We start from the raw sequence: 24,187 nt of genomic DNA on the forward strand, positions 1-24,187 counted from the left end.
AATTTTTCAAATTTTTTATCAACTCTTCTTAGTTTCTAGTTATTGACAGATTTTTCCACCTTGATTTCTTTGATATCATCCGCAATAACCTTCAGCTGATCAGAACGCGAAGAGTTCCCCGGGTCGGGATTAGATTCGACGTTACCTCGGAGTAAGAGAAGAAATCAAAGTGAAAAACGCAGGCATAGGAGCACATCTAACAATGTATCCCTGGTGTAATCCTAATCGCAAACTAGCCGCCGCGGTGGCTGAGTGGTTATGGCTCTCGGCTGCTGGACTGAAAGACGCGGGTTCGATCCTGGCCGCGGAGCTCGAATTTCGATGGTGGCGAAATTCTAGAGGCCCGTGTACCGTGCGATGTCAGTGCACGTTAAAGAATACAAGGTGGTTGAAATTTCAGGAGCCCTTCACTACGGCGTCTCTCATAGCCTGAGTCTCCTTGGGACGTTAAACCCCAATAAACCAAACCAAACCTAATCGCAAACTAAGAGAACAGGCTTAAAGCGGCAGAAGAGATTTTCCCTCCTGAAGGTGGATAGAAATCAATCGACATGTGCAACTACAGCAGCGCATAACCGGGGAGAATCCCCTGATTTCCCCTGAGATGTACTGGGGAGGGTTAGGCTATGCGGAATGAGAGATTGCTTGTCAGGTTGTTGGTTATGGAAGTTTAGTAATTCTTTCTTCGAGGAATGTTGAAATGAACCCGAGGTGCGAATAATTCAGTGTGTCAGCAAAAAATTACAAATAGTATTCGCTTAAGAAAAAAGCAAGTGCTCAGTTTGGTTGGTGCGAACATTAAGAGAACCTAGCTTCTTATGTCGTAAACGGGTCCTCATATTCGTCTTCCAGATATTTCATGGGTGAATGGAAATTAAAAAAACTTATTGTTCTGTGCGCAATGTAAATTTACTGGTAATTTGTGTTTACTTAAAATCCTACCCCTGTTATATTTAAAAGAATGGAGGAAAAAGGTTCTGAGCAAAAATACGCAATCGCACGAAAACCTTGATTTTGCAAATGATGCTGTCATGACACATGAGAGGTGAGTGTAATGCTTCTTGCCCAATCATAGGAGACACCACGGCTGCGTTTGAAACAACATTGATGAAACCGATCAACGTGGAGTTAAAAAGACATGTGTGATCTGCTAACTAGGCGATTAACATAATAATTAAGGTATTTAATAATATTAAAGTTGGAAGTAAGTGTTATCATTGTGTCCATTTCCATTGCTGGAGATGAAGCAGTGTCTTATGCATGATTGGTAATGCAAATGCATTCGAAGCCCATCGAAAAAAAAGCCCTGTCTTCTCTATTAAAAATCTTTGATTTGCTGAAGGAGTGGCGCAGTTAAGACCTCATCAGTTCACGTGACGCGGAGGTGGGACGTCATAACGACGTGCCGAGACTCTTAGTGACGTAACCTGCAAGGGACGAAACTTCCGGTAATGGCATGAAAAGTGTCAAATGCTATCGCATTGCAGGCGCATAATATGAACATGTGTCACTGAGTTTTAAGCACATTATTATTACACAAATTTTTCCCTGTTTCCAGCGCCCTGTTGAATCAGCCGATCCGCATTCGGTGCTCGCTTGCAGTCTTTGCGGTACCAGCATCCCCTGTTGCAAAACACAACAGGATAATTGCTCTTTTCGCAACAAATTTTCTGCAGTGTTTATGGCCATGAACTTGTATTAACAAGATAATTTTGCGTAGTACTGTGCGCCCCGTTGTCGTAGCGGCAGAACTACAGAAAGAAAGTACTGCGCCGCCGAAAAATGCTACAACACGAGAGGAGAATGTGCTGTTAGAAAAAAACTACAACACATTTTGTCGACTTTTATTTATTTATTTATTTATTTATTTATTTATTTATTTATTTATTTATTCAAGTACTCCAAAGACCCTCAGGAAAAGGGCCTACATAGGGGGGAGGGGGCACACAAAACACAATAATGGCAATTTCTGAGAGAAAATGCAACAACTATGAAAAACCCCAAAAATACTCATATGCCAATATTTGAAGTGGTATGAGAGCTCGCACAAAAACAAGACAGCGCAAGATAAGAGTAAAGCGCAAAAACTCAAACACCCGGGAATTTGGATTTACTAAAATCAAAACACAAAAAAAATGCAAAACGGTATTGAAAGAGACGGCAAAAGGTACTAGATTAGTCCTGAAGAAGAATGACTAAGCCGGAAAAGCAGAGACGTCACATTCTGGTATGAGCACGCAGAATTTGATTAAATTTATCAGCGTGACCTTCAGTGGCAATATCTTATGGTAGGTTGTTCTAGTCAACTATAGTTCTGGGTATGAATGATTGTGCGTCCTTTTTTGTGGCTATAGGTCTTCGCGCTTACGAAGAATATGCCTCTCGTCCCTCGTCGGGGGATGGTTATCGCGCTCGGGGCCGAATTTTCGAGGTCGACTTGCATGGGCTCGGCTTTCGCTCTTCTCGCAGCAGGCGCCGTTGGCTTAACAGGGGCCACGCGAAGATATGGGAAGACAATCGCCCTGGGAAAAGTTACATGTTAGTTGTGAGCGCTACTTCACTCGAATTTATATCGATTCGAGCTCAGCATCTTGAGCAGTGGAAGCACAGCGTGTGGTTCTCTCTACGTAATGGCAATTGCAGCTTTGAAGAACCGAGAAATACCTGATGCGGTATCTACATGTATAGCAAACAGCGATGCGCCGGCGCTTCCAGCAAATTCACTCTCCCTTCAGCAGCGTGTAGCGCCCAAGGAGCTGCACCAGGTGCAAGCTGAAACGACCCAACCAGCTTTTCATGGCGCATGCGGCATCACAAGTTCAAAGGATTAGTATTGCCAGGTGGTGCTGTTAGGTGCGCTGGTTCAATAACTAATAAAATAAAGGCGGCGGTCTATTCATTTTGTCCAAAACAAACAGTATTGTTGTAGAGTTGGGGCGCTAGCTTTTGCTGCAGCCTTGTAGGTCATAGCTGTGCGTGAAACACCACTTAAGGTTCTCCGTTCGCGCAAGAAAAAACGCATTTGTATTTTCAAAAAATTTACTTCTTTCTTAAAGCCACCAGTGCTGCCGCAGTCTTACCCCAAAGAAAAAGAATAAAAATAAAACACGCAATACCAATATCATCTTGGTGCTGCAATGCAAACGACATCAGAGTACCATCCAGAACGCGATGTACTCATATGGCATTGGCTGAACTGCACATTCTTTTCGTTAGCAAAGCCAGAACCAGCGGCAACATATGGGGAACTCTCCACGGTGCTGGTTCCAGCAACTACCTCTCTCGGGCTTTTCTTCTCCGCACCTGCGTGAAGAATATACGTGAATATTCGAGCCAATTTTCATAACTGCTCACAATATATGGCCAACAGAAGAGTCCTTTTGCGTCAGATGCTGCACAATGAAGTTTTCCATGTTCGGGTCTCTTTCGTTGCGGACTCATCGACGACCACAAATTGCCGTTTAGAAATGTCACGAGTAAGTGATGTAACCTTCAGGCTCTCAATTAGTGTTAAAAGCGGCATGTATTTCAAGACATTGATCGTAAACAATGGCAGTGTGGACATGATAATACAAAGAGCACAACTTAGAGGAGACAACAATAAATGTTCTGTTCTCGCGTAAACATATAGTGAACAAGAAAAGGGAAAGCCTGAGAGAGCTTGCCAACGTTTCGACAAAAACACTTGTGTTCATCTGGGCATAGGTGGTATTTAAACAGGGCCTTCACGGTGAGGGAGAGGAGGACGAGAACTGAGAAGGGTGTTAGGATGAGGAGCGTAAATTTTGTCGATGTATTATAGCTGCTAAAGAGGATTAACCGGCTCACCAGCGAAACGGCGAAAAGAAATACGACAGCTCAGTAGAAGAGAATGCCAGGGGTGGATAGATAGCGAAACTAGGCTCGAAGGGCTGTGTGCATACATGGGGAGCTGCGACAGGTGGCACGGTGTGACTAGTTGGGCTGAGCTAGATAAACCTGAACATAACTGAGGATTAAGGCCGAAAAAATAGCAGGCAGCGAAGAAAAAAGATGGGGTGGAGAGAAAGGGCGAAAGGTGGGGGGGGGACTGTGAAAGCAAAGGTTTTCTGAGAAAGGATATCAAGTGCTGCCGAGCTTAAGCTAAAGGTAAGAACAAACGAAACTAAAGTAAAGGAAAAAAAGGAGAATAAGAAGGTTTGGGACTTGAAAAAGTACAGACCGATAAGATTATTGTCCATTGACTACGAGATATTTATTAGGGTAATCGCTAATAGAGATAGGGCAACCTTAGACTTTGATCAACCAAATGATCAGGTAGGCTTCCGAAAAGGATACTCGACACTACTACACCTACACATTACAAATCAGATGATAGAACAATGCACAGAATGTAAACCAAGCCCTATGTAGATCTTTAATTGATTACGAGAAAGCATTTGACTGTGTGAAAACCCCAGCAGTCATGCAAGCATTGCGGAATCAGGGTATAGAAGAGCCTTCGCTGAAAATAGTGGAAGATATATATAGCAACTGTAAAGCTACAATAGGCCTCCATAAAATGAGCAAGCAATAAATTTCCAGTAAAGAAGAGTGTCAGGCAGGGAGACATCATCTCGCCAGTGCTATTCACTGCCTGTTTACAGGAGGTGTTTCCAGGCCTGCATTGGGAACAATTGGCGTTAAGTGTTAAGGGCGAATACCTAAGTAATCTGCGATTCGCTGATGACATTGCCTTGCTGTCACTCCGGAGAGAAACTGCAGGCAGAGCAGAATGGTGGGTCTAAAGTGTAACCAGCAGAAAACCAAAGTTATGTTCAACAGCCTAGCAAGGGAACAGCAGCTCACAATTGGTAGCGATGTGCTGGAAGTGGTAAGGGAGTATGTCTACTTGGGGCAAGCAGTGTCTGCTGTTCCGGATCATTAGAATGTAATAATTGGATCAATAAGAAGGCGCAGAGCGCATATGGTATGTTCTCCCATAGCATGAATGATAGTTTACCAACATCCCTCAACAGAAAAGTATAGAACAGCTGTATGTTATCGGTACTCACCTATGGGGGAGAAACGTGGAGGCTAACAAAAATGGTTTAGCTAAAGTTAAGAAAAAATGATACATGTATCGTTAAGAAACCGGAAGCGGGCAGAGTGGATGAGGGTACAAATGCGGGTTGATCACATCCTAGTCGAAATCAAGAGGAAAAAGTGGGCTTGGGCAGGGCATGTAATGCGAAGACAAGGTAACCGCTGGTCCTTAAAGGTAACGTAATTGATACCAAGATAAGGCAAGCGTAGCAGGGTGCGGCCGGTGGTTAGGGGGAGAGGGAGGAAATTAAGAAGTTTGCATGCATAGGGTGGGCGCCGCCGGCAAAGGACAGGGTTAATTGGAGAGACTTGGGAGAGGCCTTCGCCCAGCAGTGGGCGTAGTGAGAGTGATGCTGCTGGTGATGATGACGAAACCTTGTACATCTTTCGATATCATGAAAATGGCGTCTATGTAACGCAGCTATATGAGAAGTTTTTTAATTTATTGAGAACTTTACACCCCACTGAACCCATGAAAATGTTTGAGTAGGTCGTTGCGAAGAGACTGCGTATACTTGTTTCAGGCACTTGAAGGTAATAAGAAGTATCTAATTCGATATAGTTAAGCGTCAGTACTAGCTGAATTATCGATAGATGCACGTCATTTTCATGCAGGTATGGAATTTGAGTTAGAGCGTGCGAAAGTTTGTCAATCCCCTCATTTATAGGAATATTTGTGTAGAAAACGGCGACATCAAGAAAAACCAGTATTCTATCCTCTGGGATAATGGCAGCGTCATTAAGTGATTCAAATATTCCAAGATAGCGCGATGTGTACTGGTCGAAGGAAGGCGACAGGGTTGGAATGCCTGAAAGGCTTGGGTTAAGAAAGATTGACTTGTTCTTTATAGGTCTAGTGCAAGACATACACTGTGTTGTGCCCTGGACCGCCTCGATCCTCGCCCATTAACAGAGCAAAAGATCCTCGGTCTGCGGCCACAGCAGTCGACTGCCCTCAAGGCATACAAGGCACTCTTTGCCTACTTGAGAGCGGCTGAATTGAGTGACAAATTGTGACAGCGTTGTGCGTGTGTGTGTGTTATGCCTTTTTTCCCTTCTCTCTTCCTCCTTTTCGTCCCCTAATCCCTCTTCCCTAGTGCAGAGTAGCCAACCGGAACCCATTTCTGGTTAACATCCCTGCCTTTCCCTCTTCCTCTTTATCTATTTATCTACCTTATTGTTTGAAACGATAGGCCTGCTGGGGATATTTGCGTTACATAAGTCTTTTTGCAGTAACCGTATGATTTTTAAGAAGTAAGTAAAATCGTCCTGCTTGTTTATTTCGCGGATTTCAGAAGTTGTATTCTGATTGCGTTATTAGTTTTCTGGGTAATAGGTCTGCAAGTCTGCTCAGAATTACATGCAGAGCCCTAAAGTGGGGTCAAAATCTAATTTATTTTCTTGCAAGGGGATTCTGAATTGCCTTCTCGCCTCTTTTTTGCATTTTTAGGTTGGGAAGTATCACCTTTGTCTGCTGGCTTAATGACTGTATCGGTTCTAGAAGCTCACTGGTTTAGAGTAGCCTGTTCTCTTGGGAAACAGTTTCTTCGCTTTCGACCTTGTTTTGTTTTTTCCACAGTTTTTTGGAGACACATTTAATATACCTGTACGTCAAGTTCGGGATTCTGTTCTTTGTCCGCTGTCTACGTGCTGTGGGCTTTAAGAGCGATAGAATTAAAACTGACCGCTTCGGCTTGGCGAACACGTGTCGACGACGTTTTAGAGGCTATAGGTAAAGTAGGAATTGAGCTTTTCGTTATTTTTTTTTTTTGGTGAAGCACTCCTCAATACATATCCACCGCGAAAGTTAGTGTGAGATCTCGATGATGATAGCGCACGTTGATATTATTGTTAGTTGAGAAAATGGGAGGCCACATTTCAGAATCAGTTAGCCATTATAATTTATGCATTGCGAAAAAGCAGCTCCATTCCTGTCAGCGTCCTGCAGTGTCAACTGCGTTTCTTCTGGCTCTATCGGAATTTAATCGAGTGCTGAGCTGTCAAGATAGCTCCTTTTCCAGTGGACAGTTATATCTGATTTGTTTATGTTGCTGTTTATCGTGAAGCTTGCGTTCCTTCTTGGCCACGAAATCTGCCAGTGCCTGTTTTTCGCCGGTTTTTAGTACTATTTTGCAGGGTTGACCTTTAAATGAACTCGGTGTTCTGCACAACGTTGTTTTAGTAAAGCTATGAATGACAGAAATGGGCCATCTGAAACCTTTTTCTATGGAGTAAGAATAAGACCGAAGCGCACTGAATGAGCACCTGACATTAGTTTTAAGTCCTCCCACTATTCTTTTGTGCTGCAAGTAGAATTTGTATGTCCGTAAGTGGAATTTGTAGTCTGTTTCGTGAAAAGTTTCTGGCAAACAGGAATGCTCGCCTTTAGAGTGCGGGATGGTTAGTGCTGCCAGTTTCGAGTCATTTATGCTTGTTTCAAGCGTGCCTCCCGGTAACCTCTGCGACTACCTCAGCAAAACTGGTCTTCACTCCTTGTCTTCACTTTCTGTCTCCTGCATTCCATTCCCCTTTTCTCAACTCATGCCTCATTGCATTCGGATGTGCAGTATTTCAGAAGTAGCCTTTTCTAGTTATTTTTTTTTTGGTTCTGAGGATGCGGGTTTCTTCGAAGTTGATTCTATGGTCTGAGTTCTTGGAATGTTCGGCTACAGGACTGGGGTTCTTTAACAGGCGCTGACATCGTACACGGGTCTCCATTATTTTGCCCTGATTTATATGCGTCAGCCGTGGCCGGAATTGAACCCGTCGTTAAGGTCAGCAGTCGACCGCCATAACTACTGAGCCACCGTGAGACGGGCAGTTACTCAAACAGAAAATACAAAAATGTTAGGAAGTGTTAAGACATCTTACTGATGCCGCTCTCGATCAGTTATTCTTTCTCATCGTGTTGGCCATTCCAATCGCGCGCTTTCTTTGACGGAGATAGTTGTGGGTATAGTTATGGTGATGGTTATGATTATGGTGATGTTTATGATAACAGAGATGGTTAAGTTGATGGTGATGGTAGTTATCACCGGGTTTCATGAATTTCGATGCCATCCCTTAGGTGCAATAGAAGCGCATCTTCATTTCGCCAGGTGATCGACTAGGCCATTTTCGGATACCTCACGCCAACAACGAATGCTTTGTTTGTAGAATAAAGAATAGAGGATGCAAACGATCATAGTTTTATGAAGAAAGATTCAGGTAACCTATTGATATTGAGGTAACCCGGGTTCGAACCCAACCGCGGCGGCTGCGTTTTTATGGAGGAAAAACGGTAAGGCGCCCTTGTGCTGTGCGATGTCAGTGCACGTTAAAGATCCCCATGTGGTAGAAATTATTCCGGAGTCCTCCACTACGGCACCTCTATCTTCCTTCCTTCTTGCACTCCCTCCTTTATCCCTTCCCTTACGGCGCGGTTCGGGTGTCCAACGATATATGAGACAGATACTGCGCAATTTCCTTTCCCCGAAAACGAATTATTATTATTATTATTATTATTATTATTATTATTATTATTATTATTATTATTATTATTATTGTTGTTGTTGTTGTTGTTATTATTATTATTATTATTATTATTATTATTATTATTATTATCTTTAACGCGCACTGACATCGCACAGCACACGGGCGCCTTAGAGTTTCGCCTCCATCTAAACGCTGCAGCCGCAGTCGGGTACTCCAGATCAGTAGCCGAGCGCTCTAAGCAACTAAACTTTTCAACGACGGTAAAGTAGTACACACGTGGGCGTCTCCAATTTCCGGACGTAGCGCTGCGTGCATTTCATGGCTTCATTCCCATGGATGCAAATTTCTTCTTCCATAAATAGTAAAGAAAGGCTTAGTGCGTTTGAGGCAACTGGAACAGCCAATCATGCTACAAAGGGGTTCTTGCAGGAACGAGAGTCCAAAAGCCGAACTTATAGTCCTCTTATACTGCCAAAAAATCCTTATTTATGCATTTCAAAGCAAAAGCTTCATTACGCTTGGCAAAGCCGCTCTTCGCGTGTCGTTAAATTTGGCCTTCCCAGAGCCAGAGATCACGATGTCGCGGGGTTCAAGTGTCCACCGAGATGTCGTCCACTGCACCAAAAATGTTCCCGGGTTCGAAGCCAACCGTGGCCGCGTTTCTATTGCAGCGAAACGCGAAGGCGCCCGTGCGATGTCAGTGCACGTCAAAGATGCCCAGGTGGTCAAAATTGTTACTGAGCCCTCCACTACGGCATCTCTTTCTTCCTTTCTTCTCTTAGTCCCGCCTTTATCTCATCCTTTACGGCTCGGTTCAGGTCTCCGCCGAGATGTGACATATACTACGCCCTTTCCCCGAGAACCAATTTTCAATTTTTTTAGAAATTTTGTTCAAAAAACATGCTTTCACGGGGTTGAGGCGTCCAGCGAGATGTCGAGATTTTAGAGCGACTGCGCCCTTTCCTTCTGTCAAAAACGTCTCCCTACCTCAAAACACACGCTTTCACATTTCTCCAAGTAACCAGATTAGATGCCCTCAGTTGCGCTTCGCCTCCATCGAAACGAGGCCGCCGCGGATAGGTTTGAACCCCGGTACTCTGGATCAGTACTCGAGCGCCTTATCCACCTAGTGACCTTGGCGGGTACTTATGCAGCGTGCGGAACGCTCTCAACGTTACAGAGGCCAAGCCGCTGACACATGCCACTGTTGTAGGGTGGGTGCGCTGCCTATTGTGTGCGGAACGCACTCAATGTTACAACGCCAAGCCACGTCTGCTTGCCCAATACACCACAGCTTTCGCCCTCTAACCACGTTTAGCAGTTGTTGAACTGCAGAGAATTTTTGTAAATTTTTTTCAAGACACGCGTGTAAATAGTTTTCAGAACTAGGCCTAGACACGGATGCTGGTCCATGAGGCTGCAATGGCTTTAAGGTGGAAAGCAGTGTTCGAACTTCAGTCGCCGGCGCCTTCAGCACATGGAACAAAAACAGCCGTTGCGTTATGTTACAATCGCGGACTCTCGAAAAAAATACTTCGCGCCGATGCGCGTGTGACAGAGGAAGTCGAACACGCAATCACCGGCTCCCCGTCTCGTAATGTCACTAGAAGTCTGAACGCACAAAGCGCGTCAAAGAAGCTATAGCTGCGACGCGCGTCGAGTGCTAGATCTATATTCAAAGCATAGCGAACACTTTGAACGCCGAGGAAAACGAGAAAATGCGGCAGAGTATCCGATGATGGCCTGAATGCCAGTTACCGGGCTAACTATTTTGCCAGAGACCTCCTGTGACATATCCCAAAAACTCAGGAATCGACCTACCCGGCCTCGTTGTCCCAGAACATTGGATGTATTCGCGTTGTAAGAAGGGCACTGTAGTCCTCACCTTGTACGATAATGTGTGCATCCAGGGCCGGGCAGATATCTCGGAAAGCTGCTGCATTTAGATATCGCTGGATGTAATTATTAAATGTGATCTAGATGTTTGCCGGCCCTTCAAGGAGTCCCCTTCTGTGCATTATGAAGACGGCTGGTACGGGGCCTGCGACATGGCCCGAACAGAGTGGCGTCTTGCTGGGCTGATGCCGTAGGCCAGACTGCTTCGGCGGAATGCCACGACAGCAGATCAAAAAGGAAGGAGGAATGAAGGCCTCAGACGTTGCTGGCACATACCCACTACGGGGGAGTGACCAAGACACAGGCGGTTAATTACAGAATACAGAAAAGTTTTGACGGGAAAAGGAGTGGTAATAGTATTTAGTCTGAGAGATTGGAAGAGGGAAGGAAAGGGGTCCAGTTAACTTGGAGATCAAAGACGGGACAATTGCTTAATGTGCAAAATAGTACACAATGCCTGTAATGTTGCAATGTCGTACTGACTGAGGGGGGGGGGGGGAAATCAGAATGGGAGTCGCAGCGTTTCCTGAGAAAATTTTGCACAGCAGAGCGCACACTCCTGTCGCTTCGTCCAAGCAAAGAAGCGCCAATGGAAAGAACAACCGCGGAAGACACAGGCAAGCCCAGTTGATGAAATAGAATTTGCAAAAGACGCTTCCTCAAATAAGAAAAGCGGCGGCAGAACAGCAGGAAGTGGTGTATTGTCTCAGGTTCGGCACAAAAAGGGCACAGTGGGGAAGCTGCCAGGCCGGATCTGTGAAGGTAGAAATTTAGAAGGGGAACCCTGCAACGCAAGCGCGTGAAAGAGACGTCTAGTCTGCGTGAGCGCAAGTCTTTGCTACTCCAAGGATGCAGAAGATGCTGATATTCGGGAGATGATGTAAGAGCCGAGGCAGCAAATTCCTGAAATATTGTGTAGCTGCGAAACCTCACCGCAGCTGTACATGAACACGATGGCAGGACAGCAACAATTGGGCCGCTGAGAGAGGCTCGTGCTAAGGAATCTGCAACATCATTTAAGTGAAAGCCAATGTGACCGGGTACCCAAAGCAACGTTACCGAATTCAGATGGAGGCTTAATGGCCGAGAGTCAGTGGGGGAGGATAAGGAAGAGCAAATGGACAGAGAGTCTGTCATAACCACGACCTGGGAAACGGTAGATTCTAATTTTCGTAAGGCTAAGATTACTGCTAATAATTCAGCCAGAAAAATTGGAATGAAGTCAGGAAGGCGGAGAGAAAAATACCAATCCAGTGAAGGCGAAAAAATTCCCACACCTGCCTTTTCGCGATCCTGCGAGGCATCGGTAGCAATAAGAACATGAGAGGGAAAGGCCCTTAGGTGGTCCTGCAATAGACCCTGAAGAAGCGGGAAGGGCTGCAGCTTTGCATTCGATGGGAAAATGTCATCGAATTCAATCTGGACAGACGAGGAGTTGTTATATATTTGGCGGACATCTGTGAAATAAATATTTATGCAATCAAGGAGGGACTGCACGTAACATATCTGCGGGGTATGAAATCGAGACCAGGCAGCACAAAAAAGGCGGAAGGTTGTCTAAGAAATATTATACTGGAAGCGTGAAGAGGTGAGTCGCACAATTTTAAAAATGTTTGAACTGTTAAAAGGCGGAACCTAGCTGATAACGAAGGCATTCGCGCCTGAAGGTGCAGAACAGCATTGGCGACATATTTTGGAAGCCCCAGACAAAGGCGCAACGCCTCACGCTCCAAAAGCACAAGAGGGCGAAGTTTACAGGCAGGAGCTCCTGAGAATAAAACACACCCTAACTCCAAAATTGGGTGGACGTACATGTTATAAATCATCAGATGTGTATGCCTTCTCATGCCTGACCTAGCACTACAAAGCCTGCGCAGGATGCCAATGGCGCGAACTCCTTTTGCAGAAACTTGCTCAATGTGTGGCCGCCAGGAGAGACTAGAGTCGTATATTACACCGAGATACTTCACCGTCTGAACTTGAGGTATTATGTTATTTCTATAGACCAGGCACATGTTTACAGGAACAGAAACTGGAAATACTAACAATGAGCATTTCTTCACATTAAGGGACAGATGAATTCTTCCTAGCCAGTTGTCAAGAATAGTTGGTTGGTTGTGAAACTTTATTTCCAGCGGATATAGAGGAGCGACACGAAGTCGCCCCCCGCTTAAACGGCGGCCGCTATCCCTTGGGCAGCGGCGGCGTCTTCAGCCAGCTGGAGGAGCTTGATCTGTATCCCCGGGTCGGGGCTGAGCAATAGAGCCTCCCAATGAGCAGAGTCGGTAATGAAGTGACTCGCGGGTAGGGACTGCGGGCAGTTCCAGATCATATGATTTAGATCGGCTTTCGCATCACAGTTTTTGCATTTGTTCGAGTAGAGCCCTTCCGAATAGAAGCTACACAATTGGGGATTTGGATAGGTGTTAGTTTGAAGTTTACGCCAGGCTTTGCCCTGTTGCTTGGAGAGCGTTTTATCTGCTGGGGGGAATCTGAGTCTTGCAAGCCTGTAGTGCTGCAGGATTTCTCTGTAAGAAAACAACCTGTCCTTGCCAGAGTATAGGGCGGGTGGGCTGCACGACCCAGCTCGGCGGGACAGTTCTCGAGCTAGGTTATGAGCCGCCTCATTACCAGCAAGGGAAGCATGAGCAGGCGTCCAGATTAGGCGAATGCGCCGCGTGGGCTGATAATTTAGCAGAATCCGTGCTGCTTGTGGGGAGATTCTTCCAAACGTGTAGTTACGTATAGCCAATTTTGAGTCGCTGACAATGGTTTCTGCCGAGGATCCCACAATGGCTAGAGCAATGGCTGTTTCTTCTCCAACATGTGTGTGCTGAGTGCGTATAGTGCCCCCAGTTATGAGTGTACCACGTTCCGTGGTGACCACAGCTACCATCTTGTCAGCCGAAGAATCTGCCGCATCTACATATACCACAGAGGTATCATTAAGAAAGCGTTTGCCTAATGATTTGGCTCTCTCTGTACGACGTTCAGCGTGGAAATCTGGGTGCATGTTTCGAGGTAGTGGAGGAATGACCAGAAGCTGGCGTATATGTTTGGGAAGGTCAGTTGTGGGTCCGCCTTGTCGTTCGTATGTTATGCCGAGTGTGGACAGAATGTGTCTGCCAGTTGGTGTGGCCGATAGGCGTTCGTACTGCGAGACGGTTACCGCTTCAATAATCTCGCTTAGGGTGTTATGAAGACCGAGACCTAACACTTTCTCAGTCGCTGTGTGCATGGGTAGCCCAAGAATAGTGAGATAATTTTGCAGGGTTCAATAAAGAGTGTGAATGTCACCTGCTGATGCAAAGAATGCAATATCGTCGGCGTACACATAAGTTTTCACATCGAAGAGCCCGCAGAGAACGCTGACTCCAACTTCATCTTCCTTTAGCTGTCCCGTGACCGCTTTCGCGCGCGCTTCCGTCTTGACGAAAAGAATGTTTGTTTGTTTTTCAAGCCATGTTTATTGCGTCAGGGCATAAAGTTTATGATATGAGAGATGAGGAGGATGGTTAAATAAATAAGAAAGGTGGACTCCTCTGAAGAAATAAAAAAACAATGGTTTTTCAGGACAGGAAATGACACAGTAACTGTCTCACATATCTCGGTGGACACCCCAGCAGCGCCGTAAGGGAAGATATAGAGGGAGTAAAAGAAGAAAGGAAGAAAGAGGTGCCCTAGTTCAGGTCTCTCGAAAGTTCCGTCCAGGTGTCGAAAGCGCAGGGATATTCCCATAGGTGCAGAGGAGTGGAGAAAATTGTTTTAGAGGAAAAGAAAGGAGCAGTAACTGCCTCATTTGTAGTGCACCACGAGCGCACCGTGAGGGAGGGGAAGGTGGGAGTGAAGGAAGAGAAAGACAAAGAGGTGCAATTGTGGCGCGCTCAAGAGGAATTTCGACCCCCCGGGAATCTGTGCTGACATCGTACAGCACTCGGCCGCATTTTGCGTTCCACAATAATAATAATAATAATAATTGGTTTTTTGGGGAAAGGAATTGGCGCAGTATCTGTCTCATATATCTTTGGACACCCGCACCGCGCCGTAAGGGAAGGGATAAAGGAGGGAGTGAAGAAGATAATAATATTAATAACTGGTTTTGGGGGAAAGGAAATGACGCAGTATCTGTCTCATATATCATTGGACACAGAACCGCGCCGTAAGGGAAGGGATAAAAGAGGGAGTGAAAGAAGAAAGGAAGAAATAGGTGCCGTAGTGGAGGGCTCCGGAATAATTTCGACCACCTGGGGATCATTAACGTGCGCTGACATCGCACAGCACACGGGCGCCTTAGCGTTTTCTGTGCGATGTCAGCGCACCTTAAAGATCCCCAGGTGGAAGAAAGGAAGAGGAGGTGCCGTAGTGGAGGGCTCCGGAATAATTTCGACCACCTGGGGATCTTTAACGTGCGCTGACGGCGCACAGCGCACGGGCGTCTTAGCGTTCTTGCTCCATAAAAACGCAGCCGCCGCGGTCGGGTTCGAACCCGGGAACTCCGGATCAGTAGTCGAGCGCCCCCGCCGCGGTGGCTCAGTGGTTAGGGCGCTCGACTACTGATCCGGAGTTCCCGGGTTCGAACCCGACCACGGCGGCTGCGTTTTTATGGAGGAAAAACGCTAAGGCGCCCGTGTGCTGTGCGATGTCAGTGCACGTTAAAGATCCCCAGGTGGTCGAAATTATTCCGGAGCCCTCCACTACGGCACCTATTCTTCCTTTCTTCTTTCACTCCCTCCTTTATCCCTTCCCTTACGGCGCGGTTCAGTGTCCAACGATATATGAGACAGATACTGCGCCATTTCCTTTCCCCAAAAACCAATTATTATTATTATTATTAGTCGAGCGCCCTAACCACTGAGCCAACGCGGCGGGTATTCCACAACGGCGAAAGGGGGTGGTGGTTTTATTAAAAATATTAGTGAAAATTTGAAAATGAAAATTCGTTTTTAAGGGCAGGGAATGGTGCAGTAACTGTCTCACAAATCTCGCTAGACTCCCAAACCGCGAACTTAGGGAAGAGGGAAGGAGAAAGGAAGAAACACGTGCTGTGACGAGATTCACACGATATTGCTTGCGAGTAGTTCTACCATTTCACGGGAACAATCGGCCTGTAAAATTAATAGCACGATACAAAATCTTAGCACGCGTTCTCGCAGAAATGAGAAGAAATGAAATTGCGTTTGTACACGCACAGACACGTTTACAATATTACAAATTTTCCTATCTGCGTGAAAGGAGGTCCACGTAGCTTATTTAGCGTTCATGAAAAATCAAAATACCATGACGTGCCTGAAGTGACCAGGCATTGCGGTGCTATTAATTTAGTTTCTTAAATGCGACATTCCTGGTGCACACAAACTGCTTTAATTTCATAAAATTGCGTATCGGAGAATTAAATGCGTGGTTATCAGTTATTTTGATTACGTGGCATGAAAGCGAATGTGAGAGCGGGTACGAAGTAATTTAATGTGAATATATTTTTGGCCAGATCCATGACCCTTTCGTTTCTGAAAAATATTGAACAACCCCTGGTAGCGCAGACCTCTTCGTTTTATTTTGTATTTTTATTTTCTTTGGCTATATTTTTGCATGTTAAAATAATTTTGGTCACAAGGAAATGTCCACATTACTTAACAAAGTGACAGGTTAAGAGGTTAAGAGCGATATGCATTCCAGAGGCGGCTGCACATTGCATTGCTTGACGCCTGCTAGGAAACAAAACCACACTGCGAGGTCAAAGTTTTAGGAGTTCCGTGGCAGGGTAAATGACAAGACCGGAGAAGTTTTGAAATGTCCGCAACCACACGTTTGCTTGTCCGTGGTGTTGCAGACTTATGCAATGCGTAGAGCTATGAACATCGGACATATTCATCTTAGCGTCTCTCGTACAGTCGTCGTCGTTTGGCAGGCGGCTCGATGGTGTCCTCGCAAGATTCGGGAAGTGCAGCGATAATCACATCCAACACCAGATCTATGTGGTCGTCCGCCAGGGTGCACCCTCCGTCCGTCTTCATCACTTCGCACAGGTTGGCACAAATAAAATTCAGGGAGTAATGACGCAGAATGGTAGCATTGAGCTTGTCGCCGACGATGAGACTGAACGTCGTACTCTCGAAGCTGAGTTTTTCAATGAGGGCGTCTTCGCACTCGTCCCGCAGAGTCAGCAAGCCGTACTTGTCAGCCGCCACCATGAGGGCGTGCGCCATGTTGTCGAGGTTCGGTGAGCGTCCAGTATAGATGAACCGGAGCATTTCCCCAAACACTTCGTGCTCGATGTTTGTCACGAAGAATTGCTCTTGGAGGTTCTCGAGCATGTGGTGCTCGAACATGGCTCGAAATACTTGTGACCGGGACGCCAGTATTGCCTTGTGCGCACGAAACCTGCCGTCACCCACATTTTCAGTGACGTCGGCGCCGCTGCCACTGTCCAGGAGCCAGCCCAAGTCTTCCGAGAGACGGCAGTCTGTGACACTCACAGTGGTCCTGTGTCGTTCGGTGTGCTCGTCGGAATACTCAACGAAATTCAGATCGCAGCGTATTGTAAGCGAGTCTCCAGGCATAAGCTGCGCAGCTTCACTTTGCAGAGCGCTTCTGGTTATGGTGCCCAAAAATCCGCTGGTCGCTATCCCGTCGGTGAACGTTAGTACAGTCGTGCTCTTGAGAGCACCATTGTTCTTCACGTCGACGACACAGAACGTTGCTTCTGCAGTCACGTTTTGGCTATCCTCGTGGTGGAGAAAAAAAGACAAGAATTGGCACTCACGGTCATCGTCGTTGCTATCTTTTCCAGTGCGGAAGGCCAGGTACCAAGAACCGTGCGACTGAAATTTGGAGCTAGCTATTTCTTGCCCGAGACGCCCCCAGCAGAAGGAAAAACTCTCGATTAGCCATATAAAGGAAGCCTTCGCGATTTTTCTCGTGGGGATGTAGTCGCCTTCAGGCAGTTTCATGGCGCACATCTCAGAAGGCTGCGCGTGTTAAAAGTCTACGCTCACTACGGAGCTTGGAGATAAGGAGCCTTAGGCCTTGCAGGATAAGGATCTCTCAACCGTGTCGCAAGGACCGAGGCTTGGTGACTCGGAAGTCCAAATACTGCAGCCGAAAACCAGCGGTGCTTTCACCTCCCTTCTGCTTTTTCATCGCTTCTGAATCCCCAGGAGAAAATTTTCTTTTTTCTTTTCTGGGAATTGAACCTTCGCCCTAAACACGAGGCATTGTTACAATCCTATTCACGTGACTGTGTTAATGAAGAGGCAACCCGAAAAAAACAAAACTGCTGGTAAAAAATTGCTCCTGAAAAGAAATTTTCTTGTTTTGCTCTTGGCATTCTAGAACCGCCCAAGATCTTCCAAATGCGGAGACTTTATGGCCCGCCGCGGTGGCTCAGTGGCTAGGCCGCTCGGCTACTGATCCGAAGTTCCCGGGATCGAACCCGACCGCGGCGGCTGCGTTTTTATGGAGGAAAAACGCTAAGGCGCCCGTGTGCTGTGCGATGTCAGTGCACGTTAAAGATCCTCAGGTGGTCGAAATTATTCCGGAGCCCTCCACTACGGCACCTCTTCCTTTCTTCTTTCACTCCTTCCTTTATTCCTTTCCTTACGGCGCGGTTCAGGTGTCCAACGATATATGAGACAGATACTGTGTCATTTCCTTTCCCCAAAAACCAATTATTATTATTATTATTATTATTAACTGTATGGTCTTTTGCCTTTTTATGTTCGTTATAAAGGAAACCACCGAATGCCGCTTTGCGGGACAAGCATTACAAGCAGAGGAATCTGCCACAACCTTTATTGAGACTAATTTTACGGCGGTGTACGTTTTAATGCGAACCATACTAGACAAAATGCACAGAAGCAGTAATTACCGAAAAAAGTATGCACTATGGTGAAAAAAAAACACTTTCATTTTCTTTTAGATTCTGCAATTGCCCTATATTAACGAGGACCCGATTTTCATGTTGGCTGAAATGTAAAATGCATAATCTGGGTGGAACCTTTAGGCTTCGTTTGCATCTGCGTCGGCGTTCGCTGTTCGTTCTCTCTCTTGGCAGTTCTTTGCTAGCATCGACGAGCGCACACCTGAAAGTAACAGACGAGTAACAACACGACTGCAAGACCAGTAGTAGGAGGCAAGCGGATAGCATTGGAGGGGCACTTAAGCTCCAGCTTAAGGGTATGATGCGATAGCTAATTGGTTAATGGCAATATATGCAGAATTGGACACTCCCGAATTTGCATTCACTGATACCCGGGAGTCCTCAAACCACTCCTGGCGCAGTGGTGTAGCGGTTAAACGATGCGTCTCTCCCTTGCGTTGGCAGGTGCTGCTACCGGGGGGACCTGTGCGATCCATGAAGCTCTCCCCAGCAACCTCTCGCGACCAATCATTAATTTGCCCAACTGCTCCTTATCTGCCGCGGTGGCTCAGTGGTTCGCGCACCAAGCTACTGGTGGTGGTGGTGGTGGTAGCGGTTTTATTAAAAATAATAGTAAAAAGGAAGGAAAAGATTTTTGCTAGCCTGGCATCTGCCATAGATACTGAAGTATCTGAGCTGGGGCAGCGGAAATAAAGGATAACAGGCAGAATGGAGAAATGAAATGAAAGACGTGAGGGGACAGGAAGAGAGGATAGGGGGAGAAGTAATATGTACAAAATATTTACACAATAAGAAATGTGTCCAGGTTGTGCGCGTGATTAGTTCATTTTAGAGAAATTAGATCACAAACGCGCACAGCACTGTGTTGGTTACAACTGGAGTGGGCCGTCCAGTTATAAATCGTTCAAGGTAGAACTCGCGGAGCGTTCGGTCACTGCGTGTAACTACCTGACGGAAAACAGACGGGACGTCAAGCCCGTGTGTTCGAGGAATGCACAGAGGCTCACCAAAGTTCGCTCAAGAGTGCGCGCACTGCCCTGCGGCCACAATAGCGCCTTGATGGAGTCTGGTAGTATGCCCTGCGCCCTATAGGCCGCGAGCACATCGCGACGAGCATCGGAAAACGCGGTACAGTGAAGGAGCAGGTGTTCTAGTGTTTCGACTGCACCGCATCCGTCACACACATCACTCATCGCGATTCCGTGACGCACCCGTCGTTCCCCGGGCCACACGCAGCCAATGTGCGCGCGGAGGATCATTCCACGTTGTGACCTTGTAAGTGCTCGACAGCCGGTTACACTGTCGATGCGCTCACCTCCCGCGATGCGTGGGTCGGGGTGCTGCTTTCGGAGATGGTCGTGGATGGCCCCACGCACGTCCTCCAGCGCAAGGGGCAGATCGCTGGCAGGTAGATGGTGTGCAGCGGTAGCGAGGTCGTCAGCTTCTTCGTTGCCGGCGATGCCGCAGTGACCGGGCACCCACTGTGCACGCACGGCACATCTCTGCGCGAGGCACTCGATGCGCAAGCGAATTTCCTGCACCAGTGGGGTACCGCGGCCGTTAGATTGCAGGCGGCTGAGGGCGGCGCGGGAGTCACACAGCAGAGCACTCCTGGGCGGCGGAGGGCCGAGGGTGTGCAGCAGGTCCAGGGTCCAGCCCGAGCCGGATCCCCATCACATCCGCCGTGGTGGAGGAGCCCAGGAAGGCTACGTGTTGCTGGCTGTGCAGTCGCAGGGCGGGGATGGTGGCCGCCGCAGCATGGGAGCAGCTATCGCGGGCCACTAAGCCGTCGGTGTACACGAGGAGATGGTCCTGGAGCTCCTCGTGTATGACGGCTCTGTCCAGCTGCTGCCCAGCACAGAGGGGTGTGCTCCGCTTTCCCGCAATGCCGACGATCTCTCGCTGTACCTCCGAGGCAGCAGGCCAGGGTGCGCAGGAGCCGGAGGGGGGTGGGCCTTGGGTCAATTGCTCATACTCGAGCAGCGCCGCGCTTATTCGTGAGCGCGGGTGCGAGCGCATACGCTGCAGCAGCGAGCCGCCGTCCGACGCGCGGTGAAGCCGGTCGATGTGATTCAATTTCCTGCGCGCTGCTTGGAGCTCAAGTGGCCACGCTCCTGCCTCGGCCAAAGTTGCGGCGCACTGCGAGTTTTTGGGCAGGCCTAGGCACACGCGCAGGGACTTGCGGTACTGATCCGGAGTTCCCGGGTTCTAAACCGACCACGTCGGCTGCGTTTCAACGGAGGCGAAACGCTAAGGCGCCCGTGCGCTGTGCGATGTCAGTTCCGGTTAAAGATTCGCAGGTGGTCGAAATTATTCCGGAGCCCTCCACTACGGCACCTCTTCCTTCTTTCACTCTCTCCTTTATCACTTCCCTTACGGCGCGGTTCATGTCTCGGCCGATATCTGAGACAGGTACTGCTCCATTTCCTTTATAATAATAATAATTGGATCTTGGGGAAAGGAACTTTCGCAGTATCTGTCTCATATATCGTTGGACACCTGAACCGCGTCGCAAGGGAAGGAATAAATGAGGGAGTGAAAAAGGTGCCGTAGTGGAGCGCTCCGGAATAATTTCGACCACCTGGGGATCTTTAACGTGCACTGACATCGCACAGCACACGGGCGCCTTAGCGTTTTTCCTCCATAAAAACGTATCCGGCGCGGTCGGCTTCCAACCCGGGGACTCCGGATCTCTAGCCGAGCGCCATAACCATAGAGCCACCGCGGTGGGAACATTCCCTTTACCCCAAAACCAGTCTTTTCCAACGGCCCACCTGCAATGGTGGACAGTTTGCCCAAAGTGGAGTGGGCAGGTTGTGATGACGCCACAAGGTCATGTCACCTACTCACCCCACTCATATCCTAGGTGGCTTCGCTGGGCATTTTTCGGGATTTTTTCGCTCACGGCCAAAGACGCCGACCACGAAGACGTCGTGGACGAGAACGGATTTTCTTCGATAAGAGCTCCCTAACTCTACCGCGATAAAACATGTTTGCCATCGTCGTGTTCGCTGTACTACTAGCAGTAGTGACAACTCGTCCCTGGAATGGAGAGTCACAGAAAAGTGAGGGGCAGGGGGCGCGTTGTGCGCAGGTTGGCACCCCGAATTTCAACCTCGTAGGAGGTGCCACCCACGGCGGCACGATCACGTATTCACCCCGAGCACATATCCGGTCCTTTGCGCCTCGCGATAACTTTTCCAGAGCACACATAGCGAATGTTCCCGGATGAACGACACGTTTGTGTTGGTGCATATTCTGTGTCCGTGCAGGCAAGCGTGACCAGGGAATGGAGGGCAGGGGCAGAGCAGGGCGGCAGGAATCCCGCACGGACTGCATCGTTCTTCGCGTAATCATTATTGCATACACGCTGGCGTTGGCTTTGTGCATGACGAAGTTCGTAATCGCAATTCAATTTTACGGCAAGAGCCATTACACCAATCACACACTGGTCCTTGGCGTGGCTCAAGTCTATAAAACTATGCAGGTGCCCGGAGATGCACACATTGAGCGCTCCGGAGGAGGCAGCTTCAGGGCCAGAGTGTTTCTAGAGTGAAGCCCAATGTACAGGTGTGCCTAATGCTCGTTCTATAAAACACAGAAGTCCCCCTCCCGGCGTCCGGACCTATAATGAGACGTGAACTTCAGATCGAGCCGTCTATTCACCCGGGGTGGTGGCTCACTGGTTAGGGCGCTTGGCTACTGATCCGGTGTACCCGGGCTTGAACCCAACAGCGGCGGCCTCGTTTCGATGGAGGCGAAACGGTAAGGCGTCCGTGTGCTGTGCGAGGTCAGTGCACGTTAGAGATCCCCAGGCCCCCTTTCTTCTTCTGCTTTTTCACTCTTTCCTTTATCCATTACGTTACGGCGCGGATCATGTGTCGGCTGATATATGACACAGATACTGCGCCATTTCTTTTCCCCACACACCAATTTTCCCTTCCACCGTCTAGTGACACGGTCGCCAGCGTCTTTTTTTGTAGGGGTGGATGTTAGGGTGTCGTGTGTGGTGGCTTGGTTGTGCTGGCACAACGAAAGGGTGTGAATGTTCTTGGCTTTGCATATGAATGAGTCCGCGTTGTTGTTCTGAGTGGACCAATGACGTAATGTTCGTTGTCTTACGTTTTAAGTGTGCGCATGTGGGCACAGCGGGCACTTCTTCGCTCCTCACGTGCCAGGTTTCTGCCGCCCCTGCTCGCAAACATTGTGCGTAATTCAGTAAGCAGCCCCATGCTTGCGGGAAGCAAATCTTCGTAACTTTCACACCTGCAATGTACATATAATTGGTTCTTCATGATGCATGGATAAGACCCCTTTAATACCTATGGTGTCAATAGTTTGGAGGTGTGCGCAGAACTTACTCCTACCCAAATAATATACATTGTCACGTGGTAGTGACAATGAAGGGCACAGTAGACGAGCTGAGTGAGGTGCCACTGAAACGAACACTTCATTTGGAGGACTGCTCTAGCAAATAACTAAACAACACTGCGGTGCTAGCAACAAACGTGCCAGGGTGCCGCCGAAGGACCAAGTCACCGCTGCTCTCGACAGGGGTCCATTTCGATGTAGCCAAGAACTTTCGAGATAAATAATGAAAAAGAGTACAACAGTCTCGAACATCAAATATGCAGTTGCGTTTAGTAGCAATTATTTGATATAAACATGTTGGCACCTCGCGTTACAAACGAAGGAATGAAGCCGCGCGCTGACAGCTTTCAGCGTTACAAACACTCAAGACTTGGGAACAATATCAAAGCGCTGGACAAGAATCAATTTTGCAGTCCTGACTGGACGTGCTGCTCTCCTTGTATACATGACGGCTAGTGCAAGATGTTCCTCTACGCATCTGATGCCACAATTGTTTGGCGGTTTACGCGAAATTATGGAAGGCGCATGAGAAAAGAAAGAACATAGACGTAGAAACCACACGCGCCAGAAGTGGAAGTTGATATCATTAATCTTTATAACAAAATACAGTGTTGGTCAAATGTTTAGAGGAATCCCTCCAGGCGGAGCAATTAATTATTAGCCTCCATCCAAGCGCAGCAATACGGCCATAAAGAAAACCTTTACAGCGTCCACAGAAAGATCGTAGTTAAAGAAAAATTCTTCCTGGTCTGGGATTCGACACCAGAACCACCACTTCACTGGAACAGTTGCTGAACCAACTGAGCTAACGGGAACGGCTGAAGCAAGGTAGGGCGAGGCCGAACTGATAATTAACTTGAATTGCTGAAAATTTTCGTCAAATGTTTAGTGCTAACCAATGAGTAATATCTCCGTTATTACAAATTCTACACGACCTAGGCGGATTCCTCTAAACATTCGACCAACAATGTATAAACTTCGAGTTATTGTTCAGTTCGCTGTTGCCCTGTCTCATGCTAGCAATACTGGTTACCTCAGTTGGTAGAGCGGCAGCTTCAGAGACGCGGTTATCCCTCGTTCGTGCCACGGACCAGGAGTAATTTTTCTTTGACTGCGATGTTTCTGAAAAAGCTGTATAGCTTTCCTTTGTAGCCGTATGGCTGCGCTTCGGTGGACACCTTTGAGTAATTACTCCTTTTGTGCAGTATTCAATATTCCCTTGATAATGCCTTTACGATGCATAATAAAAAGAGGCAAATTCTGCGTCCGAATTTCTACCATTGCAGGCTGCATTCAAGAAAACTGAACTGCGAAACGTCAACTTCCAAAGAAGGGTTTCTGTGATCGGCACAGAAGTACGTTTAGTTATGCAGGTGCTGGTTGTTTAGACAGTGGCTATCATACTTTTACAACCGGATATACCAGTAAGAATTCTGTGGTAAAACCAGAGCCCACACAAGGAAAGGAGCCCGCAGCACTGTGGACGTCATGAATTCCGCACGCATT

The 24,187-nt window shown here is 47.6% G+C and overlaps 1 protein-coding gene across 1 annotated transcript; it reads right to left on the reverse strand.

The window, feature by feature from the left end:
• Positions 1 to 16,304: 16,304 nt before the first annotated feature.
• LOC144102681 (speckle-type POZ protein-like) lies at positions 16,305 to 16,991 on the reverse strand. The gene has a single exon (XM_077635883.1). The coding sequence runs from the start codon at positions 16,989 to 16,991 to the stop codon at positions 16,305 to 16,307; it is 687 nt and encodes a 228-aa protein (XP_077492009.1).
• Between the last annotated feature and the right edge of the window lie 7,196 nt (positions 16,992 to 24,187).

The sequence above is a fragment of the Amblyomma americanum genome, chromosome 8 (genome assembly GCF_052857255.1).
Source record: "Amblyomma americanum isolate KBUSLIRL-KWMA chromosome 8, ASM5285725v1, whole genome shotgun sequence".
NCBI classification, from domain to species: domain Eukaryota; kingdom Metazoa; phylum Arthropoda; class Arachnida; order Ixodida; family Ixodidae; genus Amblyomma; species Amblyomma americanum.

Bases quoted from the DNA above. Each gene is read 5' to 3' on its own strand.
- LOC144102681 (XM_077635883.1), bottom strand. From the start codon at position 16,991: ATGCCTGGAGACTCGCTTACAATACGCTGCGATCTGAATTTCGTTGAG.